Source organism: Canis lupus, chromosome 6, assembly GCF_011100685.1.
Source record: "Canis lupus familiaris isolate Mischka breed German Shepherd chromosome 6, alternate assembly UU_Cfam_GSD_1.0, whole genome shotgun sequence".
NCBI lineage: Eukaryota > Metazoa > Chordata > Mammalia > Carnivora > Canidae > Canis > Canis lupus.
In genome coordinates, this window is record NC_049227.1 from 37,754,450 (window position 1) to 37,780,400 (window position 25,951).

General features: G+C 44.2%; 1 protein-coding gene across 2 annotated transcripts in view; it reads left to right on the plus strand.

The window, feature by feature from the left end:
- Positions 1-25,951, plus strand: part of CREBBP (CREB binding protein) — a 126,567-nt gene that overhangs the window by 42,079 nt on the left and 58,537 nt on the right. The window contains exon 3 of one of the 2 annotated variants that reach the window (XM_038540569.1): positions 14,059-14,235. The exons of the other annotated variant lie outside the window; for it this stretch is intronic. Coding sequence (XP_038396497.1) covers positions 14,059-14,235 — 177 coding nt within the window. The remainder of the gene's footprint in view (positions 1-14,058; positions 14,236-25,951) is intronic. 2 annotated transcript variants of the gene reach the window in all.

Sequence of the window (25,951 nt, forward strand, 5' to 3'; positions counted from 1 at the left end):
GGTCTCCCGGATCAGGCCCTGGGCTGAAGGTGGCGCTAAACCACTGAGCCACCCAGGCTGCCCTGATTGTTATTAACTTCTGTTCATATGATTTTAAATTCTGCCTTGTATTTTTTTCTACTACAATTTTTCTGTATTGTTGATGCAAACTTCTGAAGGTCCATGCAACCATAAAACTTCCTCCTGTGAGAGAGTCAACTAGTGAGCATAACTGGACCATAGAAACCAGAGGTTTTGTCTTAGTAATTTTTTTTTAAAGATTTTATTTATTCATGAGAGACACAGAGAGAGAGGCAGAGACACAGGCAGAGGGAGAAGCAGACTCCATGCAGGGAGCCCAACATGGGACTCGATCCCGGGTCTCCAGGATCAGGCCCTGGGCTGAAGGCAGTGTTAAACCGCTGAGCCATCCAGGCTGCCCTGTCTTAGTAATTTTTAAATAAAGATGTACTCAATCATAAGAAGTCCAGGTGCCCATCAATAGATGAATGGGTTAAGAAAAAATGTGAGTGCGTATGTATATGTGTACGTGGTCAGTGAAATATTATTCGACCATAAAAAAGAATGCAGTCTTGCCATTTACAACAACATGGATGGACCTGGACGGTATTATGCTAAGTAAAACAAATCAGAGTAAGGCAAATACCATGTGATGTCACTTATATGTGGAATATAAAAAAACTACAAAAGCAGACTCTTAAATATAGAGAATGAACTGCTGATTGCCAGAGGGGAGGTTAGTAGGGGGGTAGGTAAAGTAGGTAAGGAGGATTAAGAGATACAAACATACAGTTATAAAATAAATAAATCAAAATAAATAGGGAATATTGTCAGCAACATCTTCAGAATGTTGTATAGTCCCAGCTGGTGACTGCACTTACCATGGTAGGTGAGCGTAAGAGAATGAGTAGGAAAATGGATGGAATTGTTGAATTAATATGTTGTACACCTGAAACTAATGTAACATTGTATGTTAATTGTACTTCCAATAAATAATTAAAGCCAGATGACATAATTGGCAGGTGGGGGAGGGGAAGTATGTACTCTGTTATAAATGGAGTTCTTCCCCAAGCATCTTTGATCATCTTTGATTTGCTTGATATAATATATTCTGTGTAGGAAGAAGTTCTCTTTCACAGGGGCAGGTGTCTGCTGAAGAGTGCGCACCTTTCCTGAATGTTCTAACGAGGCAAGTGTCCAGGGTGCTTTAAACAGCACCTCATCAGGGCTTTGAATTGAATGTTGACATTGTCTATTCAGAAGATGTAAATAATTAGTGGATTGTAATTCCAAGGCCATAGTTCTGTATGTATACATCTGTGCATATTATTGTATATTCTAGGATGAGAATGTGGCACTTTGGTTTGTGGCTTTTCAAAACAGCGCGTAATCTGAAGTGACCTTATTGCAATGGTTGCTGTGTTATCACTGAGTGGGAACTTCGTGCCCTCAGTAGTGAGCTGTGTTATTCAATACATTCAATGTTTTTCTGCCAAGTATATGCAGAATGAACTGGAAAACAAGCCATGTTAAAATCCTGGAACAAGACAATAGATAGATAATACTAGGACATGCCAATTTCAAACATAGTCTTGAAATTACTGACTTGGTAAATTGTTACAGTTAGCGTACATGCCTGTCTATTCAATATTGTAGGAAATATGTTCACTGTGGAGAATCCCTTCTGATGCTAAAGATTTTCTGTGCTCTGGTTTTGGGAAGAAATCTTAAAGCCACCTCCAGGTTGCACACTGCTTTGTGGTTTCCAGATCCTCTTCCTAGGTGCTTGTCCACGTAAGTCAGTAACAGGAAGTCAGGAAGTCTGAGCAGCCCTGGGTGCTTCTTGCAAGGGTGTGTGATCTCAGTGGGGAGCAGCCAGACAGGGAGCTAAGGAACAGACCAAGGGGAGGGTCCAGGGCACCCTTTCTCCCCTGAAAACCTGGCACATTTTGATTAGAGATTTACTGTGGAATAGGCGCAAGCCCACTTGGCCTTTGTACTGAAAGTTGTCAGGGTGTGGCTGTGCCTAGGTGTGCTTCTGCTTCCTGTGGGCTCCTCGAAGGACAGGTGTGTGGAGCTGGGAGTGTCCTGAGGATGCCCGGCTGTGACTCTGGGATGGAGTCTGTAAGGATCTGATTGGAGGTATCACCGCAGATTTCTTCCCCCATTGTGGGTGTTGCGAATGATGCTCTTCTGAGACAGTGCTTAGCTTTGATGAGTGATCATCAGCATTAATAACCACCTTACCCCGGCTTTTGCCAGTCTCCCATGCTCATTTTAATTAATACCTTAGATCTGTCAGTTCACTCCCAGCCAGATGGCTGGTCATCTAGTCCTATTGTTGTGGATGTGTGAGTAGAGGTAGACTTTGAAACTGCAAGAATGAAAGCTTTTCTAGGCCTTGTGGATACTCAGACCCCTTGCTGACAGGTTTTCTCGTTGACAATGATAATACAGAACAGTAGCTCCCACATTTGGATATCAATGTTACTGTTTAGTTCCCCCTTACGGCCCAGCTCAGGTGTGACCTCTTGAGCCATTTGTCTGTCTCCTGGGTCAGGACCTCTTTTCCCTCTTCACACTGCACCCTAGCATTCCATGTCAGTGCCAGCCGCTTACCTGCCCATCTGGTTTCCTTGTAGCTTGTGTCTCTCCTTGGGCTTGGGAGGACGTGGCCTTGCATCCTGTGCACTTCCACTGCCCCTATAGTGTCTTCCTCCTGGAAGATGCTTAAGAAACATCACCCTCATGGTCAGTAAGCATGCATATTGCTACAGCCTTTTCAGATACCACTGTCACAAAGATCAGAGCATCACTGCTCAGAGGTAAGGATGCGGATGGGCTTTAGTGGGAGTGGGCAGACAGGATAGCTGCTGGATTGTCTCCTCCTTAAGTAGGTACCTTCCATTTATAAATGCACCTTGCTATCTAAATCTGGAAACCAAACACATTCTGGTAGATACTGCCTGTTTCTCTCCAAAGCTCAGGTACCACATAAATTCGAATGGAACGGTATCCCTGACTGCCTGAATTAAAAACCAGAGTACAGATAACAGGATAATTGTGCCTTTGTTGTACCAAGAGTCAACTCTTCAGTTTCCAAGTTGATAAATGTAAGCCACTGGAGCTGTTTGCAGATTTTTATATCCTGATGGGATGATGACTATATTTGTTTCTCATTTCCCTTCTTCCAGCCTTCTTTGCAGAGAGTGTTAGACATGGCTGAGTGGCTAAGCGCCTTGTTCAGGCTTTTTCTGGCCACATCTATAATCCATTAGAGCAGTGTGTGACAACTTATAGCCATGTTATAACCAGGATGAATTTGATTAAATTACCACCCAAAAGTAATCTCTGGCAGTCATAATCAGTTTGATCTACCTAGTTTTATTCAGTGTCTGATGACAGTTTAAATTAATATTTTAAATATAGATGTGCAGCCACACAGTGGGCGATCTTATCATTATGGGTAGTCAGAATGTTTGAGTAGAGGATAGCTTTAAAAAACAACTTTTCAGGGCAGCCCCGGTGGCTCAGCGGTTTAGTACGCTGCCTTCAATCCAGGGTGGGATCCTGGAGACCCGGGATCGAGTCCCACATCAGGCTCCCTGCATGGAGCCTGCTTCTCCCTCTGCCTGTGTCTCTGCCTCTCTCTGTATCTCTCATGAATAAAATCTTTAAAAGAAACTTTTCAGGGCACCTGAGTGGCTCAGTGGTTGAACGTCTTCCTTTGGCTTGGGTCATGATCCAGGGGTCCTAGGATCAAGTCCCACTTCAGGCTCCCTGGAGGGAGCCTGCTTGTGTTCTGCCTCTCTGTGTCTCTCATCAATAAATAACTAAATCTTAAAAAATATAAAAGTAAAAAAGTTTTCTCCCTATAAAATAATGCCTTGTGTAGAGAATTTGAATAATATAGAAAACATTTAAAAGAAAACTTATAAAAATCGCCTGTAAACCTGGGGCATCTGGGTGGCTCAAGTCGGTTAACCGTCTGCCTTCAGCTCAGGTCATGATCACAGGGCCCTGGAATTGAGCCCCACATTGGCTCCCTGCTCAGCATGGCATGAGCTTCTCCCTCTGCCCCTCCCCATACTTTTACACGCGTGCACGCTCTCTCTGTCTAAATAAATAAATAAATAAATAAATAAATAAATAAATAAATCACCTGTAAATGCTCTAGAGTTACCACTATTAAATATGTTGGTGTTCAGGATGCCTGGCTGACTCAGTTGGTAGAGCCAGTGACTCTTGATCCTCAGGGTCATGAATTTAAGCCCATGCTGGGCCTAGAGTCACAGAAAAGAAAAGAGAAGAGAAGAGAAGAGAAAAGAAAAGAAAAGAAATGTGTTCTCCTTGCTGTGTATTTGTGCACAGCACACAGACACACACCTGTTAGAGATTATGTGTTTTGTATCCTTTTGTTAAGAAGTATTATGCAAGGAACATTTATCTCTCCTCAGAAATGAGTGAGTTTTTATAGTGAAAGAAGAGTTTTACGTATAGTGGCACCACTGCCTTACATCTACTTCATACTTTTCCAAGTGCTTTCACGTACTTCATTTGGGACCACGATGCAGTCTGTGGAGCATAGAGATGACTCTGGGTGTCCTTAAAGGCCCTGCTCCACCTCCTCACCAGGATCACTAGTGAGGATGACTGGAAACACTTTACTATACTGAGCATATTTTGTTAGCATTTTCACAACCCAGTGTTTGGTTAGAAGTAGAGTCACGTGTGTGTGTGTGAAACAGTACTGTGTCTCTGAGTGTGTTTCATGATTTGAGATTTGTGGCATTTCATAGGATGAGCAGGAGGAGGCCACAGGAAGCTCCAGGTCTTTGTCCTCTGTCTGTCTCCGAGAGCTAGCCTCCACCCTGGCTGTTTGAAGAATATGTTGTTTTCCTGCCCCAAGGTAGAAGAGGAACATAATTTTCTGAAATGTCAGCTTTCTTTCTTCTTTAATATAATAATCATGGACTTGCTTCCCCAAAGCCACCTTTGTGTGTTCAGTCCCATCTTTACCTGTCCTTCCCTGTGTGGACATTGCCTTGTTCCTCTGTTGCTCTCTCTGTGTGTTCTGTTTCCTCACTTTTTGAGGGGACAGTAAATGCCTGCAGGAGAGTGCTCCCTGCAGAGGGCTTGGGGTAAAGGCCGGGGTCACCTAGTGGGTTACTGAAAGCCTGCATCGCTATTCCATTGTGCTGCAGCTGAGCCGCAGTGTAAATTAAAATTCATCAAGGTTTGCTCTTTGTAAAACAAAATGCTTTTTTTTTCCCCCCCTTTTCTTATTTTATCATCTTATCCTCCTTTCTCTTCTATCTCCATGGTTGCTGTGGGCTACCCTGGGCTTTATTTTGCTTGCAAAGAGTACTCAATCCTAAAGAGGCTGCTTTTCTACCTAAGAAGATGTTTAGGGGAAGGAATTGATTGCAGTTTCATTGCCCTCACCTGGGATTGTTGAGCCTGTGACATACTCTGGAATAGTGAGAAGGGCACAGAGCTGTGGAAAGCCTGGGCCCTGTGCAGTGTGGATGGGAGACCCCCAATATTCTGGACAGGCCACTGGCCACTCCACAGGATTGGAAGACAGGAACATTACCTTGGGAGGTCCTCCTGCCCCAGGGCCTGGCGTTTGGCTCTGTTAGTCTGAGTCTCCTGATTGTCACTCACTGTAAATAGCTGGGTCTTCTAGGAGTGTGGACCTCATGAGATTCAAGTGCTGATTTTCTTATTTTTTTATTTTTTATTTTTATTTATTTTTTTTTTAGTGCTGATTTTTTTAAATAAAAAAAGTCACTGGGGATCCCTGGGTGGCGCAGCGGTTTAGCGCCTGCCTTTGGCCCAGGGCGGGATCCTGGAGACCCGGGATCGAATCCCATGTCGGGCTCCCAGTGCATGGAACCTGCTTCTCCCTCTGCCTGTGTCTCTGCCTCTCTCTCTCACTGTGTGCCTATCATAAATAAATAAAAATTTAAAAAAAAAGTCACTGGATTTAGGCTCAGAAGGAACCTTTTTTTTTTTTTTTTTTTTTTTTTTTTTTTTTATTTTAGAAGGAACTTTAAAAAAGATCACCTAGTCATATGAATGCTTCATGTTTTACTGCCGAGGAGAATTAAGACTTAGAGGGACAAGAGGTTTGTCCTAGTCACACAGCTAATTAGTACAGAACCAGATTTGCAGACAATCTCCCACTGACCTTGGCCTGGTGCTTTTGCCAGGGACTACACCCTGGAGAACTGGTGTGTCTATCTGCTGTGACATGCCAAAGTAGACCCAACTGCGTTGAGGTACTGGTTTTGTTGCTAGAAACTTCTAGAGTGAAATCTCGGTGAATACAGATGAGGCCCCAGGCCTGAAGCCTTGGCAGTGATTTGGTGTCCCATCACCTTCTTTTTAGCAGTTTCCATTATTGTTTCTAAGTGACATTCTGGTCATACATCATCTAAGTGAGATACCACGAGAGTTGCTAAATACTCTTATCGATCTTCCACTTGTGATTTATTGGTCTAAGGGAAGTGTCCAGTCTCAGGAGCTGTGGATTTCCCTGGATAATTTCCGGGGTGGCAGCATTGTAAGAGTCGAGTCCAGTGAGGTGGGCCAGGCTGCTTGTGTGTCCAGGGTCTCCAGCCCAGTTCTCTTGCTCCAGGTGACTCTGCACAAGCCAGGCAGTGTCTTTGGTGTTGCGATCTGTTGCATATTTCTACTTACTCATTATTTGCCAAGTTGAGGTACTGGAAGGATTCCAAGAGCAAGCGGGTGATAGCAAGACAACTGAATGCAATGCAGCCATGTCTTTCCATGAAAACTGCTTTTCTTGGCTTTCTCCCAACAATGGTAGGTTGCCAAGAGAAAATGCTTTTGGCTTTGCAGATGATATGGCCATACTCTGGGTTAGTTCTGGTTCTTTATGTCATTGAAAAGAATGAATACTTCTGGTTCTTAAATTATTTGGTAAATTTTTGCTCATGGTGTATGAAATTGTGTTGTCTTACATACCCTATCTGAATCTGTGGCTTCATGTGTTTGCCAGCATGTGCAGAACAGGCTAGACACTTGAGGCTGGTGAACGTGTTGGGCTGGGTCGAAGCTGCATCAGGATGGAGCACTTGTTGCTGTGTCATGGCCAGCTTACAAGCAGGAGGCCCCTCAGTTTCTTTCCTTTGTGGGCATATTCTTCCAGGTTTTGGTTTAAATTCCAGCCCAGTAAGGTTAGGCCTCAGGTACATTGAAGTTAAATTGTTATTGTTCATGATATATCTTAAGATTGAAATGAACTTTCTGAGTATTGTTTTTAATACCAGAAAACAATCTGAAGTGAGAACTGGAAATATTTGTGGTTTACTAGGACAGCCTGAAAATAGTTGCCCATTATGAGTATTGCTACAATTGGCAAATGCATGAGATGGGGTTTGTCACAAGTTTATTTCATGTTTCTCTGAAAATGTCTCATAATCCAGTGCCAATATCTCCAGCTGGCCTCTCCCTCTGATCCTACCTGTTTGAATACTCCCTACCATCACACATTCTCTGAAAAATATTCATTTCCTTTATTACCCTAAGCATACTTCTGAAAGAAATCCTATCTATTGTGAAACCATTCCTCCCCAAACCAAGCGACAGCAGTGTCCTTCCTAGCCAGCACCTGCAGTACTGTATCATTCAGATGTTATACATCTGTGAGTTTGTTTAACCTTTCTCAACTCTAAGAGGAGGTGCTGTTATGTCTGCTTTAGAGACAATACAACCAAGGCACAGAGAGGTGTAAGTAAATCACCCGGGATCACACAGCTCACCCTTATCAAAGAGCTACCCTCAGACCAGGTAAATATCTCCAGTGTCCATACACTGAACTACAGCTTGCTGGCTGACTGAATGAAATCTTACTGGTACCCGTGTTCCAATAAAACTTAGCTAATGTTTATTGCCACAAAACAGGCATGGGGCTGGCTTTGTGGACTGAGCCTTCTTGTCCATCAGTGTCACATGCCAGTGCAGGTGTAGCTGGGGGGAGTCACGGTTCTGTTTAAGCATGGAGGTGGTGGAGAGCGCCACAGTCAGTTCTCTAGCTGATGCGCTATGTTCCTCAGCTTTCTGTGCCCGCCCCCCCCCCCCATCCTCATCCACAAAGGGGTAAGTTCTAACCAAATGGTCTTTGAAGCCCTTGCACTGGAAAATTCTAACCTGTCCTGTTGTCCCTTCTAAGGTTACTGATGAAGGCCACACTCACAGAGGGTTTCCCTTCTGTGTATTTTCTCAGCAGCATCATTAATACCCCCCAGAGCAGTACTTCCTCTGATTGCTGTGCTGTGTAGTGTGGTTTTAAGTGTGTATCAAGGTGCGGGGAAAACTGAAGAATTCAGCTTTTGAAAAAAAGAACGTGTTTAGTGGTCTCATCGAAACCACATCAAACTCCACATTTGTTGCCACTTGAAGCATTTCTGAAGGCCTGGCTGAGTCTGAGTAAAATCATGCAGTGGAAGCAACTTTCCTCCAGCCCTGTTCATCCTCCACTTCTGTCCTGTTCCAGATATTCTTAGCTGGTCACACAGCAAAGTCCCCATTGAGCTTTTAGCTCATAAATGGTTATGAACTGATCCTTCCTGAGAGTGTATGTTGAAAGAGGATATTTGGAGATGAAAATTGGGGAGAGTTCATTTGTGAGGATGGTTGAGTGGTTGATGTCTTTAGACAGGAGACTTTCCACTGGAAAATGCCTGTATGTGGCAGGGGTGTGTGAGTTGTGGGGAGAGCTTACCCTTCCCTGAGAGTTGAGAGAGATAGGCAGCTGGTACTTTCCTTCCCTGAGGGCGAGCATTCTTAACTTTTTGGGGATACCAGGGAGCAAGAACATGGAGACTTGGCTTGCTCCTACTGTAGAAACCTATTTTGGGGAGGAAATTTCTGTCAGAGTTATTTTTCTTTTAGCCCCCCTAGTTCTTTGATTTTCAGTTTACTGCCTTACTTGATTAGGTGAGTAGTAAAGATGTTCTTAGGCTTAGTATAATGGAGAGAATCTTGCTGTTTTTTGGGAGCCCAGAGCTTATTTTTTTTATTACTATATGTTGATAGTTGTCATATCATGACACAAGTAAAAAATGTAAATATTTGCCCCACATGCTGTGGTCAGCAGAGGAGGCTGTTTGCAGCCACTGGTGACCACTGAGGCTGATAGATCAGTGTCTTGTTGCACCAGTGGGAAGGGGAAATGGCCTGGAGTCTTGTGCCAAAGCCAAGGCTTTGCTGGCTCAGTGGATGTAGTGCAGAGGACATGTTTTACAGCCAGGCCAGGCTCCTGTGTATACTGTGATGCCCCCCAGAGCTATCATCCTCCTCTGAAACCAGCTCCCAAGGGAATGGTCTCATCGTGCTGAAATTCAGCAGGGTCAGCAGGCTGCCTGTCTGTTCCAGCTAGGAGCTGAGGTTCTCATGGGTATTTAGAGGACAGAAGGGGACACTGTTCCTGCTGCCGTTCCCAGTGCCCCTCCAGCCAGTGGTGACTGGCCTCCAGTTCTTTGATTGCAGTTGCCTTCAGGGCTGATGTTGGGGTCTCTGTTCTGAGCAGCTGTGTGATACAGCAGTCTCTTAGAGGATTCATTTATTTGGTTCCTTCCCCAAATACTAAGTAAGCACCCGCTATGTGCTAGGGCCTGAGAACACAGAGATGTATGTTCCAGGAAGGCAAGCCTTATCCTAGTGTTAAGCCAAAGACAGATTGAGGGTAGACTGTCATCAATATTACTATGACAGGGGATCCCTGGGTGGCGCAGCGGTTTAGCGCCTGCCTTTGACCCAGGGCGCCATCCTGGAGACCCGGGATCAAATCCCACATCGGGCTCCCGGTGCATGGAGCCTGCTTCTCCCTCTGCCTGTGTCTCTGCCTCTCTCTCTCTCTCTCTCTCTGTGACTATCATAAATAAATTAATTAATTAATTAAAAAATGTTACTATGACAGATAATGCCATAGACTTATGTAGTGCTCTGTACTTTGCACAGTATATCTGTAGTACATGTTTGTCATAGTAGAAAGAGAAGCAACATCTACCCTGTCCCTCTTCTGAGGATGGCTGTCACTCATCTGCTTGCCAGATAGCTCAGGACTTCAGGTTTTGATTGACGAGCCAGGCACTGTTACTACAATTTGCTTCAGACACTGTTTCAATAATAAAGGCTAGTGTAGGTATTGTTCAGCTTTCTTAAACTAAACTCTAAAGAGAGATTTTTGTCTTTGGATCTCATGCTTTAGAGTCCTGCTTCGGCAAATATGTAATCCGCATCCCTGTGCAGTTGAAGGCAGGTAGGCCTCTGGATCTGGCACCAGGATTTTCTTTCCTTCTTACCTAGTTTGTGCGTTCCTGTGCAGGGACTGCCATTTACATGTCTCATTCTCTCCTTGAAGTGAGAGCCACAGACAACAGAGTGAGTAGGGTTTCATATGAGTGATCCACCTGGTTATAAGAATGTTTTCTCATGGAATGATGCGGTAGACCTGTAAGGCATTATTTAATTTAGATATCATTATGGGAGGAGATCCCTGGGTGGCTCAGTGGTTTAGCGCCCCCTCAGTCCCGGGCGTGATCCTGGAGTCCCGGGATCGAGTTCTGCGTTGGCCTCCCTGCAGGGAGCCTGCTTCTCCCTCTGCCTGTGTCTCTGCCCCCCCCCCTTCTCTCTGTATCTGTCATGAATAAATACATAAATAAAATCTTAAAAAGAGAAGATTTCATTATGGGAGAGCTAGCTCTTTTTTCTAGGTATTTAACTTGCCCACTTTTCCTAGTTGAGATTGAACTTGAATTCAGTGCTTAAAGGGGCTCCAGAAAAACAGGGTGAGCCTCTGTGGGCTGTTGCTGAGTGAGGCAGAATATAAATATTAATTCCATAGGCTTTAATTTATTCATGTTATATGATTTTATCATCAGTTCAACAGTTGCCTATTTCTGCTATCCTGCCTTTTGAATTTTATTGAAAAGATTACATGATAGTTCTCTAACAGCCTTAAGCCAGATCCTGATAAACTTCAGTTGCAAGTAATTATTATCAAGTAACTGTTGGGAAATTAGAACAAATATGTAGATGTTTATTAATCAGAATTAGACACTTCGATTTTACTACTTCATTATGAGCCTTGGTGTTAAAAATATGTGTTAGCACTAGACTCAGGACCACATGTATGCAGTCTGATCAAAGGAGAATAAATATAGAACAGGAATTCAGAAATTTACAAATCTCTAGAAGCAAACAGCTTTTACCCCAAACTATAGGCTAGGACTGGAGAGTAGCCTTCAGTTCTATTAGGTTCTGTCGAGATAGTCAACGACAGGGGAGATAGGTGGCGGCAGCCCTTTGTAGGACTGGCCATTGGTCTCCCTGTTCACTCTGACTGGTTAAGGTCAGCCTGGGGCTGGTTCTGGACCAAGGGAGCTGAGCCTGGCCTCCCGCAGGTAGCCTGGACTCATTGCACTTGATCTCTAGAGTTGTGTGTGTTGTCGTAGGCTAAGGATGGCACTTTCTCCTACTTATTAAATGTATAGTCCCCAGGGAGCTGGACATTGCTTACCTGCCATCTGCGATCTTTGGCTTTGACTTTACCTTGGTTCTTGTCCCGCCTTTTGTGGATCAAAACCACATTGAGACAGTTTCCTTCATTATTGATTGGATGGTCATGAAGAAAAAGTGACAAGAAATGTGTCAGAGTGCATCAGACACTCTGAAACACTTGGTTCAGCCAGCTAGAAAAAGTGCTTTGCCCAGAGGCTCACCAGACAAATTGTGCCCAACTAACTGGACCACCTACCCAACTCATTTCACCCTGCAAGGCAGTTGCAGAAGAAATAGCTTCATATTTCATAGAACAGGTGGGGTGAACTTTGAGCCTCACCGAACTCCTTTGGGAGTTCAGTGGCCTCTTGGTGTTTACTTCCCTCTGCACCAAAGGGGTGATGACCTTAGGTGGTTAGTGTGAGTAGGAGGACAGTTACTTCTTCCCGCCCTCTAGATGCTTCCCACTTTGGTTTGTCGATGCTAGAAGCTTCCACAACATTGATTTTCTTGTCTGTCAACTTGGTGGCTCTAAAGGAGCATACTGTGACAGGTGGAAGAGTTGTGTCTACGCATGCTCAGAACCGGGCAGGACTCATGGCAGGCAGTCAGGAAGTCCTGGCTGACCGCGAGGACAGCATGAGTTCACAGATGCGTGAATGGTGCACAGGCCTTCTGACACAGGTGGTCCCTAAGTAGAGAAATTTTAGATGGAATCCAGGAAGTAGAAATCCTAGCTATATTTTTTTCTGCAAATTTTTGGGCGGCTAAAAACAGGGTTTGATTTTGCGCAATAAAACAAATTCTGAGAGAAATAATTATTGCATGGAGTTAATTTGGGGTCATATTTTTCGAAAATAGTTCTTGCTTCACTTCTTCAGAGTTTCAGATAACAGCTGAAGGAAACTAGTCGAGAACCAGAAATGCCTGCTATGTTAAATTTCCTGAGCTACCGTGTCGCTTTGGTTAAATCATCTGAACTTAAAGTTGAGCCTAATTATTGGGCTTTGAGAATAATTTTTTTTTGTTTCAGTTACTCGAGTTGAATTTGAAGTTCAATTGAATTTAAATTTGTTTTCATATACTCAAGGAAAGCAAATAGGGCAAAAGTGGCAACGAATGTATTCACTTTGAAAAAGGTGAAAATGTCAGATGTGAGAGCCAGGCATAGAAGCTACTTGCACATACGAACCTGCACAGAAGCGAGATCTGGGTTCTACTAGTTTGTCTTTATTGTGTTTTTATGTGGACATTTCAGCTGTTAAGGGTTAGCCTGTGGTGAGCATTGTTGGTTTGCACCTAAAATCTTGGAGCTGAAAGAAATAATGTAATTCTTCTTGTTCAAGACACTCCTCTGACAGGTGAGGTCAGGGGTCCATAGGAGGGAGGAACAAAGGGAGGTGGCCCCGCAGCCTCGGGCTGCAGCCAGGGTCCCTGTGTGAGGTTAGTGGGGAGAGCTGAGCCTCAGGTCCTTGATTGCAATTGTAGGGACTGTGCTTCCCTAGGGGGCCGTCCCTCAGGGGACCCTGCCCCCCCCCTCTGCCCCCCAGTTTCCAAACATCACACTCACCAAAACACCAGAAAAGTAGAGTGAGCCTGAGGCAATAGGTAGGATATTAGGACTTTCAGGAAAAGCAGGGGCAGGCAACAAAAGAAGCCAGTTCCTGTACCTTCAAAGAGGCAGGTTGGGTGGGGTGTGCAACGGGCCTCCCGAGCTAGAGCTACTCCTGCACAGGCCACTCCTGCACAGGCCAGAGTGGGAGAGGGGCATGGCTCCAGGCTCCTTCTTCCTGTTCTTGGCCTTTAGCTACTGTATGTTTTATTTCACTATTTAAAAACGAAAACAAAAAGCTTAATGGAACACTTGTGATATTAGAGAAGGTAGTAGAACAACCCCTGCACACCTGTCACCTGTTTCAGGAGTTAGCAACATACGGCCGGTTGCTTTTCATCTAGGCCTCTCTCTTGCCACTACCCCTTGCCTCCTGGGACTACTTTAAAGTGAATCCCGGAGGTTATGTCATTTATTAGTCAATATGCCCACTGTGTATTTTGAATTAAAGGAAACAAAGTTTAAATCTGATGGGGAACCTGAAAGAAACTACTCAGGGAGTAGTTCAGGATTAAATTTAAGGAGTTCCCCTTTGTCAGTGATTCTGGAAGCTCTTGTTTTCCAGATGATTTTCTTAACTAATTGCTGCACTGTCAGGTGTGGGGGTGTTGGGGTGAGGGATACAGCTGGGGTGAGGGTGAAAAGGCGCTGGTTCTTGGGGTGATGGTTATGACGAGGGGCAGGTGGAGCTGTCAGGAGCAGCTATTTTGTCCCTTGCCCTTTATGTGCAGCCATGGAAGCAAGTGGCTCTGTTCATAATCCAAATGAAATTGGAAATGAATGAACCTTCAATTTATAATTGAAAAGGTTTCACAAGAAGTAACGATTTTTGCTTCAGTGGGCCTCATTTCTGAGGCCCTTCCTTTTGTATGTGATTGTGTCATGACAGCTCATGTTGCCTCTTTCTGTTTCAGATGGGAATGACTGGTAACACAAGTCCATTTGGACAACCCTTTAGTCAGACTGGAGGGCAGCAAATGGGAGCCCCTGGCGTGAACCCCCAGTTATCCAGCAAACAGAGCATGGTCAATAGTTTGCCTCCCTTCCCTACAGACATCAAGAATGCTTCAGTCACCAACGTGCCAAACATGGTAAGTTACCCTTGGCTCTTAGGCTGCAGCCTCCAGTGGGTGCTTTGGCGTGTGGAGTATCATGCTACCTGTGAAGATCTGCAGCTGGATGTGTGTCGTGGGTGATAGGAAAAGAGAAATACTTATGAGTAGCACTCTTGGTGAGTTTATATTTCCTTTGATGAGCTGGCAGTCAGAGGCTAGATAGAGATGGTTCAGACAATCCTCCTTGGCTCCCTTTGTGCAGGAGGAGGTTCACAGCCATGAACTACAGCCACTGTCTTGATTCAGTAGTGGAGCAGTGGAGAGCTGGACTTTTCTCACGCTTCCTATTAGTGGTTGAGGCTATTCAAAGAAGCCCATCGATTTGTGTAATAAATGAAGGGCATTCATCTCCGAGGACTGTAGTGCGTCTGCGAGACAAGGGTGTCATACCTGCCTTGATAGAGGTTTCTTCTTCCTGAGATCTCCCACTTGTAAAAAAAGGAACTAGCCTTGGAACCTCCTAGCCTAACTAACCAAGATAGTGATGGAAAAATAGCTCCTTTTGCCCTGCAAAATGGAATCTCTTAAAATTCCAAACACTGAGGTGGGGGGAGGTGTGTTCTTTTGTCAGATTTCTCTGTGCACACTTAGTGACTAAATATGATGTGCCTGTGGAAGTCGGTCAAGGCCACCTGTCATCTTCCCTAGGCTTGCTTCTGGGGAACTGCCCTTTGCAGCTTGCTATCCACATAGTTGTACAGTAGCAGTTTAGAAAGGTCCAGAAGGGGGCGCCTAGGTAGTTCAGAGGGTTAAGCATCTTCCTTGGGCTCAGGTCGTGATCTCCGGGTCCTGGGATCGAGCGCCACATTGGGTTTCCTGTTTGTATCCTGTCTCTTAAATGAATAAATAAAATCTTTTTTAAAAAATTAAAAGAAATTAGAAAGGCTCAGTAGAAAACCAGGGATTACTTTCAGAAAAGCATCATCTTTCTTTTGTCATTTGATTTGAAAAAACTTTTTCTTGGGGACGCCAGGGTGGCTCAGCGGATGAACGTCTGCCTTTGGCTCAGGGTGTGATCCTGGGTTGGGGGATCAAGTCCTGCATCAGGCTCCCTGCAAGGAGCCTGCTTCTCCCTCTGCCTGTGTCTCTGCCTTTCTCTGCGTGTCTCTCATGAATAAATAAATAAAACCTTTAAAACTTCTTTTCTTTATTTATTTTATCTATAAAGATACCATGGAGAATTCCTATATATCTGTCACTTGACTTCTCCTGGTATTAGCATTTAATGTAACCTTTGGTACAGTTGTCACAACTAAGACATTGACATTGCATACAGTAGTAGTTACAGGTTTGAGGCTCTTGGAATTGGGGGGTGGGTAGATTACTGTAGTGTACTTCAGAAAATGAAGTAAGAGCAAGGTGTCCTTGATCAAGTGTCATCTCTACTGCATTCTTCCTTCTTTAAAATAAAAGGGGGGGGGGAGTTTACAAGTAATAAAATGTATTTTCTCAAACTATTTAAAGTTTTACTACTTTCTTTCTTATGATCATCTCCCTGGAAACTCCCTGTACTGCTGCTCTCCTTGTAGTGACATTTGCTGCCGGGATTGTCCTGTTCTCAGCTGTGTAGATCCAGAACCTGAATCAGAGCTGCTGCTCCTTGGGTTGGCTCCTCCGAGTCTGAGCAGCAGACTGGGACCAGGACCCACACTCTTTCTGGGCTTTTCTGCTCTTCCTTTTCCAGTCTCCTTATGTGGGCTGCAGTGCTGGTGATCATCGCCTTAGCTTGGCCACAGAGTGAGAGTTGTGCTTCTGTGCAGACATTCTGTGTTTTGTAGTCTGGGAAACCCCACCTTATATTTTCCTGCCTTCTTCCCCAGCCCATTTCCCCATCCTTTCCTTTACCCACAGCTTGGTGGCAGAGTCCCTTTGCCATGACTTCCCCTGCCTGCCTCTGCTCCTGGGGACTGAATTCCAGACAGTAGTGTGCATGTCAGGGGCAGGTTCATTCTAGACTGTAAAAAAGTTTCTGCTTCCCTTCACCTTTGCAGGGGTGGTGGGGATGGTAGGGATGACCCTTTGGTGTGGGGAAGGGCTCCTTTCTCCCTCGGTACTGCTGACATTTGGGATTGGATCTCTGTCCATTGTAAGGGCCATCCTGTGTGTTTGCCTCTCACCCAGCAGGTGCTCACAGCCCTTCCTCGCTCCCCACAGTCACCCCAGGTGAGAATACCTGCTCTGGGAAGGCAGTAGCGCTACCATTCTCTCCTTCTGTCTGTGTTTGTGACATCTAGCTGTCTCCATCCCTGTCTTTTCTCTCTCTCCCCTCTGACCACTCTTTCTTACTCAGTTCTTTCCCCCACAGCCTTATCAGAATATCAGGGTAAACTAAGAAACATTTGGGTCTGTAGAGCTGCTCTGTTTGCCTAGCCGCCGCTTTCCCACAGGGGTCTGCATGGACTTTGACAGAGATCCCCAGCAGGTGCCTTTGGAGGACAGACTTCGAATGCTGGAGAGCATGGGGCAGACTTTGCAAGCTCCTGTGAGGGAGCGAGGCCCAGTTGCACCCTTGGTGCTGTTGGGATGGGGATCGGAAGAGACTGGCAGAGATGTGGGACAGCCAGCGCATGTGGTTTGCCTGAGATTTTTCTAAATGCTCTCATGCCCTGTGGTTTACCTTATTTTTTATAACAGCCTCTTAAAAGACATTATTACGTGTCCCATTTTACAGATGTGGAGGTTGAGGGTCTGAGAGGTTTTCATTTGTTCAAGGCTATGTAGCTCCTGTCTGCAAAGCCCAGAGCTCTTTTTGATAATGCCTGGCATTATGTTTTAGCAGCCTCGAGTCCACTGGGAATGCTAGCCTGTGTTTATGTCACTTCCTTGAGCACATTTTGTGTCTTCCTTAAATTTTCTAAATTCTATCTGACCCCTTGGAATTTATGGATTTTTATTTATTTTGCACAGTGAGGGAAAAAGGTATCTTCAGTGGAAAGGGGGGGGGGGGCATAATATAAGGCCTTGATCTTCTTTGTGGTTTTTTGTCATCCTTTGGGTTATAATCTCTTAAAACCCAACTGAATCTGGTGTACCAAACAATTCAGGTCAGGGCTCTGGTGCCACATCACCTGATGTCCTGGTCAAGTTCTTCGTGGAGTGATTTTTAAGCTGCTCAGTCATTGGTCACAGGGCGCTTGCTTTTCTCCTCTCCTAGTTTCTGGAGGATTCCAGCATCCCCCAGTAGTGTTGAGAAAGGAAGAGAATGTGGCTGTCTCTTTAATTCACCCCATTTGTTGAATACCTTCTCCTGGCCCACTTGCTCCCAGGATGCCAGTGTGAGTGACATAGAGCTCGCTTCCTCTTTCATGAAACCTGGTCGGTGGTGATGGAAAACAAGTAATCGCAAAATACAAACTGGCCCAGCAGGTCTGAGTAGCACACAGCAGTTGAGGTTGACACATTTTCATAAATTTTCAAATGTGTCTCATCACAGTTCTGTCTTTGGCCATAGTATTTGTAATTTCTTAACTTTTTAGATTATTTATGTTTGTTAGAAATTTCACCATAAGGAGTGTCTGGGTGGCTCAGTCAGTTAAGCACCTGCCTTCAGTTCAGGTCATGATCCCAGGGTACCGGGATCAAGTCCTGCATTGGGCTCCCTGATTGGTGGAGAGTCTGTTTCTTCCTCCTGTCTGCTCATTCTCTCTCTCTCTCTCTCTCTCTCTCTCTCTCTCTCTCTTTCTCTCTTAAATAAAATAATTCATTCATTTATTTATTTATTTATTTATTTATTTATTTATTTATTTATTTAGATTTTATTTATTTCTTCATGAGAGAGAGAGAGAGAGAGGCAGAGACACAGGCAGAGGGAGACGCAGGCTCCATGCAGGGAGCCCGATGCGGGACTCAATCCCGGGTCTCCAGGATCACACCCTGGGCCGACAGTGGCGCTAAACCGCTGAGCCACGGGGGCTGCCCTCAAATAAAATCTTTTAAAAAAGAAAATCAAGGGCAGCCTGGGTGGCTCAGCGGTTTAGCACCGCCTTCAGCCCACAGCATGATCCTGGAGTCCCAGGATCAAGTCCCACATCGGGCTCCCTGCATGGAGCCCACTTCTCCCTCTGCTTGTGTCTCTGCCTGCCTCTCTCTCTCTCTCTCTCTCTCTCTATCTCATGAATAAATAAATTTTAAAAATCTTTAAAAAAAAAAAAGAAATTCACCATATTATTACTGCGTTTCATGGTTCTAAGATCCACTTTTTTTCAGATTGTAGTATCTCTAAAATCAGGTGTATTTTAGAAATAATCAAGATTTATTTAAATGTAATAAAACACAGTAGGTATGCTCTTTTACTTGTTCATAATTTGAATTAATAGGAGTGACATAACAGGTAAACATATATATTCACTGTATAGTTTTCCAGGACAACTTTCACGGATATAAAGATTTTTTTAATTATTTAAATGTTACTGACAGAAGAACAAAGCAGATTTTGCTTGGAATAGAGATTAGGTCATCTTTCCGTGAACAAGGATTGAGATCCTCATAGGCCATCTCGGAGGAGGAGTATACACAAGGATCTGTGAGGAAGAGGGGGTACGTGGTACCAGGGCAGTGTCTGAAAGAGGAGGCCCCCTCACTCCTGGTGATACTGTCCTTTCTGCCATTTTCATCTGAAAAAGTCCTCTAACACATGAAGCAGGGGAGTGAGGGCATCAGACATCATCTGGTACTGGATTTGTCAATTAGGTCATTGCTGATCTTCACAATAGGTTCAGGATTGTTTTTAAAGGAGCATTGTTTAAAAGTGGGACACATCTTGGGTGTATCTAATCTGAGAAAGTTAGGTGACTACAGGGGCCTCCTCAGGTTCTCACATGGAATCTCCTGTGGAGAGATGTAGTCTTCTGCAAGGTTCTTTGTAATGGGAAGTTCATGTGTGTGTATGGGGGGGGGGGGGGTTGTTTTGTCATTGTTTCTCTTTGGTTTGGAGGTTTTGTTTGTTTTTTGAGAAAAACTAAGAACTGTATTATGGAGACATCCCCATTCTTAAAGTTGTAACACAGGAAATCAGGATTCACATTGATCTCTGTGTCACAGAAGTTTGAAGTAGAAGCTTGGGCTGAGCCTCCCAGGTCACTGCTGATCCAGGTCTGTCCATGGGAGGAAAACATGGCTGATGGAGGCCTGTGCACACAGAGAAGGGTCGTAGACTGTAGTCCTGCCAGAACGACCTACCTGGGACTGTGCCGTTAGCTGCATATGCATGGCGAGCCATCAGCCATGGCCCTTGTGGGGCCGTCTGTGACAACTGTTTCTCAAGATGTGTCCATGGACCAGCTGCGTCATAGTGACTGGCTTCTGGGCCCCATCCAATCTTCCTGGTCAGAATCTCTTAGAGGAAGGGCAGGAAATCTGCTCTCATGGTCACTATTCATTTTTTTGTCTCTCAGTTTTCCAATATACACCACCCAGTTCCTTCTAAGGCAGTTCAGGAGAATCACCCAATAGCTGGGTTTGTCATTCTTTCTCTTAACACTGAAACCTACAGTTTTAAACAAGCTGCTCTGGTGACTCAGATGTAGGATAATATTTTGAAGAGCCTCTGGCCATTATAGCGTTGGCAAAGTGATGTCCAGCTGTCCTGGTGTCAAGTGGGCTTAATTTGTTGGTCTTTCTGTCCGCTCTAGTATATCAGAAGGTTTCCACCGACCCTCACTTGTTTTAGTCTCATCATTTCCTGTCTCCTGTGTCCAATTTCTGGTCACTGAGAGATCCAGACTTGAAGTGACCAAAGCCTCATGAACCCAGGGCTTCCGTGCAGAGATGCTCCCTTCCCATAGCTCCTTGTACTTCACAGCAGGAACTTAACCATCCCTGGTTGCATGGTAGGTCTCCTCAGCCCCAGGACCCAGGGGAGCCCTCCCGTTTTTCTGGGGAAATGAACAGCAAGGGAGTGGTCACACCAGCTCAGATCCCTCCATAGTTACAAGTGGTGCCTCAGTACTTGAACCAGGAAGCGTGGCCAAAGGCTAGGAAGCAAGTGTGTGTCATGATTAGTAACTCTGGTGTTTGTGTATTTATAAGAGTTTATATCTGCTTCTCTCATCTTAATCCTTCACCTGCATCTTGAAGATCCCTGAGAGAATGTGGATGCAGGGCCTTTGAAGAATAACTTTTAGTCTAGAATTCAGAGTCTGATTAGTACAACCCTTTCTTTAGCGACCCCTCCAGGTGGCAACTCATATTATCACCAAAGACACTGGGCTCTTGTGCCCACTGTCAGGTAGAGAGACTGCGAGAAGGTTCTGGGGGTCTCCAGCTGTTGCCCCTTGAGCCTACCTGTCAGCAGCACGAGGAGCATTTCACCAGGCATTTCTGAGATGTGAAGTGACCCTTCAAAGAACTCCATAGAGAGCCCACTCAGTCTGGATGGGGACAGTTGTAGCTTGCACAGGAGTCCGCACCATCCACCACCGCGTCTGAAGTGCCACGAGCCAACTTTCCCTTCCCTTTCCATGGCCTCCAAAATGGCCCTGAGGCTTGGGTTGCCAGATACCACTTTGTCACATGAGGAATTTGCCAAACTCTCAAAACTTAACTGTGATAAGTATTCCAGAGGAAGGTATTCATATGTGCTGATGATATTCAAGAAGGATATGTATTAAAACTTTTTGATAAATTGATAATTCTCATGATCTGGTCAATTTGGTGAATGGGCCTGATGCTATTGAAACCCTTGGTCTGGTTGGCCTGTCACCTTGGCCATCAGAATAGGTCCAGCAAGTTCTACCTTTTAGGGTTTGTTTGTGCAGAAATGGGTAACCACTCACTCCTCCTTGGCAGACAGTCTCCAGTTTGGAAGGAGTGACCTTGAGGGCAAGAAGAGAGTGGGGGACGTGTGTCCAGTTGTCGGACCCACACCTTTGCCACCCTGTTCCCCGCCACTGTGCTTTCTTCTTGATGTAACCATTTGTTTTGTGTTCTAAAATTATTTCTTATGTTCTAATCGTATTTCTTATATGGAAGATTATTTAAAAATCATTCTTGTCCAGTTGCTTATTTTAAGTTATTGTCTTACAAGATTTAAATCTTAAATTATAATGTAATCTTATTTTTTAAAATAGGCACCAAGCAAAAAGAAGAGAACGCAAGAAACGTTATTCGGTCTATCTAAATAGCTGTGTTCTTTTTCTTACCAGTTGATCTTTATCATCTCAAAGGTGATTATTGCCTCTTCGTAGTTTGATAGCTGTGTGCATTTAATGAACATTTTCTTTATTTTATGACTCCAAACCTTTGCATACCCAGCTGTTCTAGGATCCTTCTGGGGGAATCAGAACAAGCACATATTGCAGAGCAGTTCTGTGTCCCACCTGGTGTTTGCTTTGGTGTCATTTTCTGACTTTAAGTGGAGGTTGGGGAGAAGTAAAATTTCCAGGTGGGCCAGGGAAGGATGTTAGAGGAGTGTACGTCTGGACCCCATTGGAGATGTGGAAGGTTTGGGCCAGATTAATCTGAAGGGCCATCTTCAGAAATCCCAGCCTGATGTGGATGTGAGGCAGTAGTTGTGTAGAAAGAGGAAGCACTTTCACCCCCACCCCACCTCCACCTCCAGTCCTACTTTGGTCAATTCCTGCTGTATATACTGTTTACCCTAGTCTTTGCAGACGTTATAGCCTGTTCTTGGATGCTTTGTGTAAAATAACTTTTTTCCAGGAAGAATGCCAGGATAAATTTTATTATATGTGCTCTTTATGCACGTCTGTAATTATATCCTTAGGATAGAATACAGGGCATATAGAGAAATGGGTTTGGTGCTGTGTTTTCAAACCTGTGTAACAATAACAGTCCTAATAAAAGTGCATGTTAGATTCCTTTAAATATTAAGGAATACCAGAATATAAAAGGTTTGCTTTTCAAGGTGGTTTGGATAGGGGTATCCAAAAGAAGAAGCAGGAATTAGACCTGCCTGACTGTGCTTTGTCTTGTGTGTTTCAAGTATTTTTTTCCTAGTTTGTTGATTGCTTTTGCATTTGTCCCAGCAGTTTGGGTCATGGAGCGAATGTAACTTCTTCTGTAGTATGGCCTCTGGCACTTTCCAAACTTTACAAACCCGTCTGCCCTGTACCAGGCTCACTTGTGTGCCTTTTTTCTTTTCATCGTTTTGTTTTCTTCTCACTGTGAAAGTACATACATGTTTATTTTGGAAAAATCTGGGGGAAAGTATAATGCTTAAAATGATAAAGCACCCCCCTCCCCCATGGAACATTAACAAATGGAAATGTTTCTGGCTCCATGCCAGCTCTGTGAATGCTGGTCTTTCGGAGGGAGGAATGGGGAATCTGCTTGAAGGAGTTTTCCTGGGGATTGTTTGGGAACCGTTGCTTTGTATTTTGTGTGTGTGTGTGTGTGTGTGTGTGTGTGTGTGTGTGTGTGTGTGTGAAAAAAGCCCTTACCATCTTTGCATTACAAAATATTAATCTTTTTTTTTAAGATTTTATTTATTTATTCATGGGAAACACAGAGAGAGGCAGAGACATAGGCAGAGGGAGAAGCAGGCTCCCCGCAGGGATCCCCATGTGGGACTCAATCCCAGGACCCTGGGATCACAACCTGAACTGAAGGCAGATGCTCAACCACTGAGCCACCCAAGTGTCCCAGTCATCTTTAAAAAAAAAAAAAAAAAAGATTTTATTTATTTGAGAGAGAGAGAGAGCATGAGCAGAGGCAGCAGCAGAGAGAGCAGGAGAAGCAGACTCCCCGCTGAGCAGGGAGCCCAATGTGGGGCTCCATCCCAGGACCCCAGGATCACAACCTGAGCTGAAGCCAGACGCTTAAATGACTGAGCCACCCAGACGCCTCATAAAATGTTTATCTTAATTACCTTCTAGAACCTTTACAGTTTTAATTTGTGCATTAATTCTTATGTGTTTTCTATTCCTCTGATTTATTTTTTCTCCAAAGTAGAATGTTGTCTGGTTCTAAAAGTGGTAGACACTTGTAAAATACACAATACATGATTATAAGCAGGATCCCACCCCTGCCCAGGGATAGCCACCAGATCTAAAGTAAATAAGGATAAACTGATTTCATGGTATTATAACTTTTTTTTAGCTTAACGTGTTATATAGACATTTTCATGAAAGCATAAAGGTTTACAATATTATTGTAATCCTCGTATAACATTCATTTTATTACATCTCACAGTTTTGAGGGGAGTTAGGGATTTGGGCCAGGTGTGGCTGGGCCATTCTCCCTGTGGCTTTTTGACTAGGGTCATTTGAGGCCTGCCTTATTCTTCATTGCTGTGTATTATTTCACTAGGTCTGTAGCCATAGTTAGTCCACCTTCTGTAGAATTTAAGGGTATTCTGGTTTTTGGTGATGTAATTTAATCCAGGCGTGATGCCTGTCTGCACATTTTAGCATACTAGCCCAGTTTCTTACCTCTGTAATAATAAGTTATAAGAAGTAGAACTACTAGATCAAAAAATGCACATTTTTTTCTTTTTGATACATGCTTTCCAAAGTCACACTATATTACATTATCACCACAGCATCTAAGAATTGCTTTCTCTACACCCTTATCAATACCAGTTATTATATTTTTATTTAGGTCAGATGGGTAGATGGGAAATGCCTTTTTATTTTAATTTCTTTTTTTTTTTGATACTGAGATAGAGCTTTTTTTAAAAAAAAACTATGAAGATATAACTCATAGCATACAGTTCTTGCCTTTAAAGTACATAACGGTTGTATTATGTAACCATCACCACAATCAGTTTTAAAGATTGATCGAGTGATTGAGTGATTGATTGATTTGAGAGCATGAGTGAGAGGGGCAGAAGGAGAGCGAATCCTCAAGCAGACTTCACGCTGAGCATGGATCCCAGTGCAGGGCTTGATCCCAGGATCCTGAGATCATGACCTGAGCTGAAATTAAGAATCGGACTCTTAACCGACTAAGCCGCCCCCCCCCTCCCCCCGCCCCAGGTGCCCCGCACTGCAGTCAATTTTAAAACAGTTCCCTTACCCTGAAAAGAAACTCTATACCCTTTGTAGTTAATCCCCTTTTTCCATGAACCCCCAGCCAGAAGCAACCAGTAAAGTATTTTCTGCCCCTGTGAAATTACCTGTTCTGGACATTTCAAAGAAGTGAAATTATATGGTGTGTGCTCTTTTGTAATTGTTGTAACTGAGCATGATGCTTGCAGAGTCATAGTGTAGCGTGTCAGTGCTTTCTTTTCGAGGTAGAATAATATTCCATTTTGGATGGATTGCATTCCTTTTTTCCATTTGTCCTTTAGTGGGTGTCTGAGTTGTTTCTGCTTTTTTGCTGTTGTGAACATTGCTGCTACAGACATTTGTGTGAACATAATTTTCACTTGTCTTGGGTAGGTACTTAGGAGGGGAATTGCCGGGTCTTCTGGTGACTGTAAGTTTAACCTTTTAAGGAGCTGCCAGCCTGTTTTCCAAAGTGACTGCTCCATTTGACATTGTCCCTGGTGAGGTCGCTTTCTACGTGGCCGTGCTGGTGCAGGTGAGGCAGCTTCTCATGGTGGTTGTCTTTTTTTTTTTTTAAGATTTTATTTATTTATTCATGAGAGACCCAGAGAGAGAGAAGCAGAGACTCAGGCAGAGGGAGAAGCAGGCCCCATGCAGGGACCCTGACTTGGGACTTGGTCCCCAGTCTTGGGGATTATGCCCTGGGCTGAAGGTGGCACTAAACCGCTAAGCCACCCGGGCTGCCCTCATGGTGGTTCTCATGTGTGTTTTCTTGAGGGCTCATGGTGTTGAGCAGCTTTTCATTTTTAAAAAATATTTTTTTTATTTATTCATGAGAGACACACACACACACACACACACACACACAGAGAGAGACAGGCAGAGGGAGAAGCAGGCTCCATGCAGGGAGCCTGACTTGGGACTCTATCCCTAGTCTCCAGGATCACACCCTGGGCTGAAGGCGGCGCTCAACTGCTGAGCCACCTGGGCTGCCCTGAGCAGCTTTTCTTGTGTTTATTGACCATTTGTGTGTCTTCTTTAGGGAAATACTCAGATAATTTGCCCTTTTTAAACTAGGTTGTCTTTTTATCATTGAGGTGTAAGAGTTCTTTGTATGTTTTACATGCAGATCCCTGTCACATTTATGGTTTGCAGATACTTTCTCCCTACTTTCTTAGTGATGTCCTTTGAAGCAAACAGTTTTTAATTTTAATGAAGTCCAGCTTACCTTTGTGGCTGCTGCCCTTTGTTTAGTGACAGAGAACTCATGGTTATTCCAAGGTCATGACAATTTACTCCTGTGATTTTTCTGAGAGCTCCACAGTTTCAGTGCTCACTGCTAGGACCCAGGTTTGCTGAGTTACTGTTTGGGTCTGCTGTGAGCAAGGGGCCACCTTCGTGCACTGTGGGTGAGCATCTCGTCCTTCTGCCTTTGCTACCAGTGGTCGGGGAGACTCTTGCCTCTGTCAAGTGGTCCAGGCACTGAGGCCTGTTTGTCATAGCCTCGTATTTCCTCTGCTGAGGTGTCTGTACATTTCCCACACACACTGTTTAGTGGAGGAGTGGTTTTTTTGTTTTTTGTTTTTTTCCTCCTCAGAGCTCTTTATATGATAACAAATGGCCACAGCCTTTCTGGAAAACAGGCAGCATTTTAGGAGCTATCATTTGATTTGATTTCTACTTCTCAAAAATAGCCATTTTTCCTTAGTTTTTTTTTTTTTTTTTTTTTTTTTTTATTTATTCAT